This window comes from Leptosomus discolor, chromosome 9 (assembly GCF_034619465.1).
Source record: "Leptosomus discolor isolate bLepDis1 chromosome 9, bLepDis1.hap2, whole genome shotgun sequence".
NCBI lineage: Eukaryota > Metazoa > Chordata > Aves > Leptosomiformes > Leptosomidae > Leptosomus > Leptosomus discolor.
The window spans coordinates 17,848,385-17,857,500 of NC_141399.1; the positions used below are offsets into that span (position 1 = coordinate 17,848,385).

Sequence of the window (9,116 nt, forward strand, 5' to 3'; positions counted from 1 at the left end):
AAATAAATTGTTATTTAATTAAGGAAACAGGACATTCAGAGGAAGTTTAATTAAAGTTGCTCTCCAAAACCACTTACTATCTCATCAAGACACTGAGCTCAGCAGCAGCTCCTGCTAACACTGGGGCAGTGCTAGAAAAGCCCTCTTGGTCTACCTTCACTATACGTTTCCTCCTTATACACATCATCCTTTGGCTATGTCCTGACCAAAGGAAAGCATTTTGCAGTGAAAATAAAATCAGAAAGGGTTTATCTGGCTCCACTGGCAGAGGTGTGTTTGCTTATCTGCCTCCCCAGCCCTCATTGCACCTGCCAGACACCAGCATTGCCCCCTGTAGCACTACTCCCTCTGCACCACAGCACCCTTCTGCTGAGAAAATACTTTCTGTCCAGACAACTTTTAAACCCACATGTGCACCCAGGGCATTTAGCACTTCTGCTATTATTAATGATGCTACACTGAAGCTAACTGCATCTTCCCTTAGGTAGCATAAGGAAGGACAGGTATAAGCCACCTTTGTTTTGCTAGAAGGTGCTTTTTTACCCAAACCTCCTGTGACTCCCCCTTGGGGCAACTCAGGTTCAGAGGGAAAAGGCTGAGGAGTATTTTCTCACCATCCTTTAAGATTCTCCATTCCCGATACAAATTCCTGCCAAGATCCCTTTAGTGTGCCCAGATTTGAAACACTTCTCTGTGCTCAGTGGGACAGTGCATTGAGATCAGCAAAGTTCATGTCAGTGAAGTCACCCCGAACAACAGCCTGAGTTCACTCTGCGCTCATCCCAGAGGCCCTGGGCCGAATCTTCAGGTCTGGCCCATCAGCCCAGCTCCTCAGCTCTGTTTTTGAGGTGGCATCGGCACGATGGTCACAGAACCACTGTGGTGGCCTCTAGGCACAACGTGACATCGTCCAAGCCTTCAGCAGCACAAGGTGGCCACAGGTCTCCACCAACAGCTGTTCGCAGCTGGGGGAAGCGCTGCTTTGGACTGCTGCCTGCACTGCTTCCAGCTGCAGAGGCTGATGAGCGCAGCAGCGCAGCCACACTGCTGTTAGGAAGATCTGCCTTTGCCCTCTGCAGTTCAATCTCAAATGCCAGTGTCGGCCCGCATTGCGCCTTCTTGCGTGCGTTGCCAGATCTGCACTGTGCGTCTTGCGCACACCCCCCTGTAGCTGCTTTCAGGCAGCTCGGATAGGCCTGAACCTCCTTGATCTGCCTGCATTGCAGTGCACTGCACAGCCTGGTACGGCATGGCACGGTATGGCCCAGCACTGCATTGTACAGCGTAGCATTGCGCACACACTGCATTGCATGCCACAGTACAGCAGGACAGAGCACTGTGTTGCACGGCACAGCCCTGCAAGAGGATTGCGCTGCCTCGCACAGCCCTGTGTCGTACCGCACCCCGCTGTTTCGCACAGCACAGCCCCGTTTTGCACACTGCAGCCCCGCGTGCCGCTCCACGCCGCCGCGTTGCACTGCTCCGCCCTGCGGCGCCTCACGCTCCGCGCGCCTCCCTGTGGGAGACCCATCACACACGCCCTCCCCGACACGCTAAACCCCGCCTCTGTGCCCCATAGACCCGCCTCTCCCCGCCGCAAGCCGCGCCCCAGCGGTAAGCTCCGCCTCCGCCGCCGGCTGCCAATAAAAAGGCGGCGGGCGGGGCGAGGCGCACCCTGGGGCGGGGGGAGGGTTAAGCCAAGATGGCGGCTGCGGGAGAGAGGGCTGGGCCGGGGGCCGGTGCGGGTGGCGGTGGCGGCAGCAGCCCGAGGGGAGCGGTGACGGCGTGAGCGCGGCGGCCGGTCCCCTGCGCTTCTCGCGGCGTTATGGAAGTGGCGGCGGGGGGAGAGGACGGCGAAGAGCCCCCCCGGGAGGCCCGAGTCCTGGGTTCCGAGCTGGTGGAGACGTACACGGTGCAGAGCCGGAGGGAGGCTGTGGCCCGGGGCGGGGGGAGCGCCGGAGCGGGGGGCCCCGCGGAGGCGAACGGGGAGACTGTGAGGAGCGCGCCGGGCAGCGGGTGATGGTGGCAGCGAGTGATGGTGGCAGCGAGGTGGGGGAGGTGTGGGGGAGTGGGCCCGCCTCGCCGCTGCCTCAGGCAGCCTGCGCGGTACCGGGCGGAGCGGGCTGAGGCCGCGCTGGGTGCTGCGCTACTGCCGGCTTAGTGCCGCCGTCTGCATCCCGGCTCGGAGAAGCCAGGCAGCAGTTCCCCGCCCGGTTTTGTACCCGCGCTAAAGGCAGACCGAAAATAATTTGGCAGAAGTTCGGAACGGTTTGTGCCTCTGTGGAGAGACGCGTGTTCTGGGAAACGAGCCCCGAAGGCGCGTAGGAGCCGGGCTGCGGCTCTCGGGCGGTGGAAATCGCCCCCTGAGCTCCTCGTAGCCTTGGCCCTTTGGAGAGCTGGTGTTTTATTGGAGGCTGTTTGCAGATGTCGTGTTCTTGTCCCTGTATATATGTATGTGTGTGTATATGTGCCTATGGTTGTGAAAAGTTGTTATCGAGTAAACATAGCCTTCAGAGCTGGACTAAATATAGTCGGAAAGCTTTCCTTCAGATGAAAATACTGTAAAAATCCCTCTTGAAAAGCTAGTCGTATTTTCATAGGAAATCAGATGATTTGGGGTAGCCAGTTTTTCTCTTACCCTACAGAAAAAAGAGGAAGGATTGTCAGAGACATTTTTGTTTGGGAAAGGAATTAAATTTTTGAGGTATAACTTGTTTTTTAACTGGTTGCATTCTACCAAGAGTTAATTGGTCTGTTTTTCAGGAAGAAGCTCATCATGAAACAGACCTCAGCATAATTGCAGACAGAAAACATCTCAAGCATGTCACCCTTTAGTTATATAACTAAAAAAATGTTTTCTGCTCTTACCTTATTTTAGTGTGGTTTGAATGGTATTTTTGTTTAGCATGCACATAATGACATCAGGTTTCTTCCTGCTGTGGGAATCTAAAAGAGAAAAGGAAGAGGGGAGCAATGGTCTAGAAAGGGGTTATTTGTAAAGTTGCATAATAGTTACAAGTAATGCTTCAGGTTACTTCCTCTGAAAAGGTACCCAGAGAAAAGAGCAACAGGAGAGTGATTTCTGAATTTTTAATAGGACAGAGCATTTACACAGCTGTGGTACATGAAGGGCCTAACTCCTTTCCAATTGACAATGCTTAAAACATCATTGTGTGGGAATGACTGTTAGGTGGTGTGTACCCATATTTGCAGACAGAAATGTAACGAGCATTCAGTGAAGGAGTTGGTTAGAAGCTAAAAATAAATTCTTGAAAATTGCTTCAGCTGTTTCTCTTATGTTAGTTACATGAAGTGTATTCATGGAAATGGTCCTGCTGCTGTTGAGATGTTTACCGCTGTGTGTGTTAGGATGTGGTTCATCCCCCAAGCAAGTTTTTCACTGTCCCTAATCAGTTGACAAGCATAGTGAGACTTGTGGCATGGTGACTGGAATCTTTCATTTCAGGTGTGAACTAAGATTCAGTGGTGTTAATGTTGGTGTTGAGAATTTACATTAGTATTTTGCAATAGTAACGAATGTGAAATTCAATGGAATACAGTTGATTAAATGTTAAAATGTTATCTGTCCGCTTATTCCTCTGGAGGTTATGGACACGGGGTGAGATGTTAGCTGCCTTGCTGCTTCAGACTGCAAACTAATATTATGGTACAGCCAGCCTTTGGTTATACCATTAATCTGCTGCAGGTAGTGTTCAGCAGATAGCTGGTAGTTGTGGATGACATTTTAAACAGCTGTAGCTAAGCCCAAGGAAGTTTATTTTTTCAAGGCCGGATTTCTTTTTTAATTATTATGGTTCTGGAAATACTGTGCTGTCTTAATGCCATTTTTTTTCTTGGGAAATTTAAAAGTAGGGTGTTTAAAAGGTGAGATTTACCACTGTTTGGTCCTGCTTTGATTCTCTTGGTGTGTTTTTGAAGGAGTCATGGTGTTAAGCTCACCTCTGTGTAAACCTCCTAAAACTGCTAGCAGGACTGCAAGCCTGCAGCCAGTTTGTAGGAGATAGACCCAGGCCATTAGAAATGTGGGAATAGATCTTTAAATGAAAAAAGAACTTTTACAAAATGATTCACAAGGTGAAATGTTTTACAAAAATTATCTTTTGTGTTTAGTGTTCAAAATTTAGATTAGTGGTACTTAAGGATGTGATAAAGACCTGTACCAGAGCAGAAGTGAAGAAATTGGGTCAGTCAAATGTGGTAAAGGTGAGAAAGGAAGTATAGCAGTAGCAAGCTGCATCTTCATCCATTTACATGTAGTAGTCAAGGTGGCAGTGGTCCTATTTACGTCCTTGTTTTTGAAAGTTGTTTTTCTTTTGCTGTGTGTGCTTCCTATTGTACTCTGTAGTTCAGAGCTCCTAATCTCAATAGAAGGAGACTTATTTTAATGACATCCATTTGACAGTTGTGAGATCAAATCCTGTGAAATACATTGGGGAGGCACACAGTTCTGTGTAATTTTGAAGGTACTTTTAAAAATGTGGTTCTTGTTGCAATTGTTAGGGTGTAAGGCAAGGTGTGGATAAATCCAGCAGGAAAAAACCCTGCACTTGTTGGTGTTTTTTTCTGTTGGGTTAGAAAAGTATGAGCACTTTTACTAGGTATTTCTCCTGCATGTGCTGGTCCAGCTAGATGCTAAGGGCTGGCTAATTGCTAGAAGGCCTCAAGGCTGCCAGTGCTTCCATTTGTTTCCTGCTATGTGTTTGGCCTAAAATTGCCTTCCTGCTTTTCCTGTCTTTTGCAGCTGTTTTTAGTATAAATACTAGCTTTGATATTTAAGGAAAATACTGTAGCTTCCTTGAATGGGTGTAAACTTGAGGAGGCAGGGAGGAGATGTGGCTGCATCACTGCTTTGGAATTTGGAACCTGCTGGCTGCAGTCACACCTGTGTCCCAGGCTTCCTGTGGGCAGCTCTGCCTGTCATCTGTAAAGTGAGGTGCTTGTCTTTCTTGACAGGACTGAAGTAGGAAGCTGGATGAGGGATACTGTAGAGATGCAAGTTTTCCATGTCAAGTGAGATGGGTGGGGTTTTGTAATGTGTACCAGAAGTAAACAAAAGGCAATCTGGAATCACTGCTGTTTAACAGCTGGTCTAAAACTTGTACATATTAAATGTTTTTAGTAAATATTTCACCTTTAAATATTGAGACACAAAGGCATGCTGTTTGGCAGAGTAAACTGCAGAGAGTTTGAGGTGACTGGTTAGAAAGTCATGAAAATATACAGCACTGCAAGTATGCTAAACTCTTTACAAAGTAGAACTTAGCCAAAACAACTGATTTATAGAAAGATGTACAAAATTTCTTTCACAAAAGAGATTGGTAGAGAGATGGAGAGGAGGAGAACCTGCGAATGGAAACAATTCTGCATTTTAGCTCAATAGAAATGCAGTTTATGGCATAAATATGGGTGGAGATTTCACATGGTATATTTGTCTAGGAGACAGTTCAATATGAGAGAATTTCGTCTTGCCATGTATGCCTTCTAGCAGTTGGCTTGACAGGTAGGCAGTCATTGAAGAATCTTAACTTAAACTGTCAGCTTTGTCATATTAGTGCACTCAAAATTAATTGAAGATGAACTTAGATATCTGACTTTTTCAGAAACTTAAGGTTTGGTATTTTTTGCTTTAAAATGATTGATTTCTGTGTTGAAACAAGTCTTTGGAGCACATAAGCGTATTGCGTTTGTATTTATTTTTCAATGTAATGGCAGCTTGTGGATTGATGTGAAATCACTTGCTGTCATTCTGCATACTGATGCTGTTTGAGGGGTGAATATGGACTGCCAGCTCTGGCTGTGTTCTACATGGGGAATGCTATGGCTTTTTAAAGACTTAATTTGAGGAATTGTGTCAGTGGGTGTAAACACTCAGTTTAACAGGTATTTTCCTGACCAGGCTATCCATTTGGCTCAGTGCTGTGTTTCTAGTAGTGATCAGTGCTTGCCATTTCAGCAAAAAGATATGAAATCTTTATTATATATTTACTCTGACTGTATTGTATACAGAGAGGAGGGGCGTTCCTTCCTTGTCTCATGAGCTGTCAGTTGGGAGCTGTGAAGTTTAATGTTTTCAATGATGCTTGATCTGCTGTAATTTAGCACAGTCAGGCTTTAAAAAGAACTAGTCTTTTTATTACTGCTTCTAAATGTAGTACTTGTTTAGTTCTAATTTTAATCTTCTAGTTACTTTGAGTCTCTCTTTGCTTTCCTCAGGGTTATGAGAAGCTTTCAAATGCTCAGGTTCTTCCTGTTCTATTTTGTCACTGGCACAGTGGATAGTCATGATCTGCTGTTTCCCAACACATGATGGGAAAGCAGTTGCAGGCCTTAATTGAGACTGTAATTCTATGTAGGCATTCATCTGGGTTTTCAGTATTCATCTGAACAGAGACGTGTCACTTGCTGTATGCCCTAGTCGGACATCTTGATTCGGTTCTCTGTAGGACTACAGGTTTTTTCAGCAACTCAGTGTCAGATGCTTACAAAAATATAATTGGTATGAGATATAGTTCATCTTTTAAAATGCAAGTGGTATTCTGTTTAGTGTTTGGTATTGTGCTGGTCTGTACTAACAAGAAGTGAAAACTGGTCTTTTACATAACACATTAAAACTGTTGATGCTTTTTGTTTCCTCAAGTGGGTTTAGCAACTAGATGTGCATCATTCATAGCAGCTATGAGTCAGGTCTGCGTGATCTGTGGTAGTAATCAAGTTCTCAACTGTATTAAATGCTTTCTACATTTGATTACGAAATTTTTTTTCCCCCAAGGAATATAGCTGGATTTAGGATAACTCAGTTTTAATTTGCTATTTTCAAGTAGCTGTAGAACTGGTTTTGCTGAGCCTTGTTTGTTTTCTGCTTTGTTTTGTTTTGTACCTTTAAAGTTTTTTTGGGATGGTTTGCTTCTGGCCTATCCAAAGGTGGATTGTGAGTTTCCTGCAGAACCAGTACTGTTCAATCTGGAAGGTCACCTACGATGAAAATATTGAATTGTTTGGTACACACATGGCTGAAAATATTTAGGACTGTGTAAGGAAATGTTGGGTTGCTTTAGATATTTGTAGTGATTCTTTGGACACAATTATAACTCTCAGGAAGCTGTCTTGTGTGCTTTACCCTAAAAGGAATAAACCAGCATCCAACCAGCCAAAGGATTTGTCAAGGTTTCTGAAGGGTTAAGCTCCAGATTTCTGCTTAGCTGTGAAGTGACAGCGGGATGGTGGCTAAGTTCCTCTGCCTATTGTGGAGCTTGGTAGATTGGAGAAGGGATGTTGCTGTCTCAGGCTTGTTCTGGGTAGCTATGAATACCAAGCTAACTTACGAAGCAGAAATCTTCAGAAAAACAAGTAGCTTAGAGATCTTTGTTATTAACCTTTGGGATGCAAAAATAAAAGCCATTGCTTTATATTAAGAAGCATCTGTATGTTTTTGTTTATGGAGCAGCCTTATGAGTTAGATTTGGCATCCTATATCAGCAAAGTCATCTTAGAGTTTGGATTAGCTTTTAGTGATGGTTTCAGAATGTGGAATCACCTTACAGTGCTACATGAACCAGCACATCTCACAGTCAACTTCTCTTTAAGACAAATGTTTTGCAGTTCCCTTAGTTTAATTTCTTCCTTTCAGGTATACATTATTCAGGTCAGTGTTGGCAATCATCAGTGGACAGTCAAACATCGTTACAGTGATTTTCATGACCTGCATGAAAAGGTAAGGATATTAAAACTGTGGCCGTGGTCTCTTACAAAACATTGTACAGTTTGTGTAGCTCTGTTGTATGGGACATAAATTCTTTCCTCAATAAAGAGCAAGAATATCTGCCAGATACTGTCTGATCTACAGACTAAATCCTTTTTGTACAAACAATATTACTTGGCCCTCTTAACACTCCCCTCTTGAACTGGTGGAGATTGGCCTGTACAGCTTTAGCCCTGGACAGAAGCTTGTATCAGAAGGAGTGGAGTTTGGGCTAGAGTCATTAAAGGTTTTGCCAAGAGAGATGTTTATGATCAGCTGATCTGGTAACCAAAAGCTAGATTGGAGCAAAGACTGGCTTCTGGGAGGGTTGGATGATAAAAGTGTTCTTAGACAGTAGCATGGGGTGGTTACTAACCAGTGCTGATTAAAAAACAGCAAGTGAAAATGAGAGGAAGTCCATTATATTCAGACTGGGCTGCTGTCTCATAAATGCAGTAGTTATTCTGTTCATGGTTCTGTGAGTGATTCAAAAAACAGTATTATTGAACTTGTTATTTCATTATAAATGTGCTTTCTGAAAATACCTAATTATTTGAAGTCAATAGCTAAATTTACTGAACTAATTTTATTTTTGATCTTACTAGGTCAGTCAACATGCTCTTAATGTGTTCCATTGCATCTTTTGTGCAAGATGGTGAGTCAGGTAGTAACTCTGATCTTTGTCTTTCAGCTTGTTTCAGAAAAGAAAATAGATAAAAATCTGTTACCTCCTAAGAAGATTATTGGAAAAAATTCCAAAAGCCTGGTGGAGAAAAGACAAAAGGAATTAGAGGTCTACCTGCAAACCCTGCTGGTCAAGTTCCCTGTTACTGCTCCAAAAGTTTTGTCACACTTCCTACACTTTCATTTATATGTAAGTTATATTTTTAGCATATGAAATGGAGGCCTAGATGTCTTTCCTTAGTCCTCTGACTTGGAAGGAATTGTATTGAATCTTCACAAAATAGCTGAAATGCTCTTTTTTGGCATTTTGCACAATGTAACAAACAAAGCATATTTTTAAGATTTTTTGACACCACTTTTTATTGCAGTAGGTACTGTGCTGGCAAGTAGTGTGGGTAGGGACTCTAAGAGGAGAAAATGAATGCTGGCAGGATAGTTGGAAGCTGTGAATGAATCTGAAGCTGAATTGGTTGTTAGGCTGAAGTCAATAGTGCTGGCGCTCTGAAGGAACATTGCATAATTGATCCACACACCCCTACTTAGTGGTTAATGGTTAGAGCTGTGGTTCACACTGAAACAGTTTGCGGTAGCCTAAATGAAGAAAATTGGTGCTTCTCCATGAGAAGCGCACTGATGGAGTGGCCTCTGGAGAAATAACTCTAGCCGGCAGACA

The 9,116-nt window shown here is 44.2% G+C and overlaps 1 protein-coding gene across 1 annotated transcript in view; it reads left to right on the forward strand.

Moving 5' to 3' along the window:
* The first annotated feature begins 1,825 nt into the window (after positions 1-1,825).
* Positions 1,826-9,116, forward strand: part of NISCH (nischarin) — a 31,990-nt gene continuing 24,699 nt past the window's right edge. The window contains exons 1-3 of the mRNA XM_086469769.1: positions 1,826-1,912; positions 7,649-7,732; positions 8,451-8,633. Of these exons, the coding sequence (XP_086325895.1) occupies positions 1,826-1,912; positions 7,649-7,732; positions 8,451-8,633 (354 nt within the window). The remainder of the gene's footprint in view (positions 1,913-7,648; positions 7,733-8,450; positions 8,634-9,116) is intronic.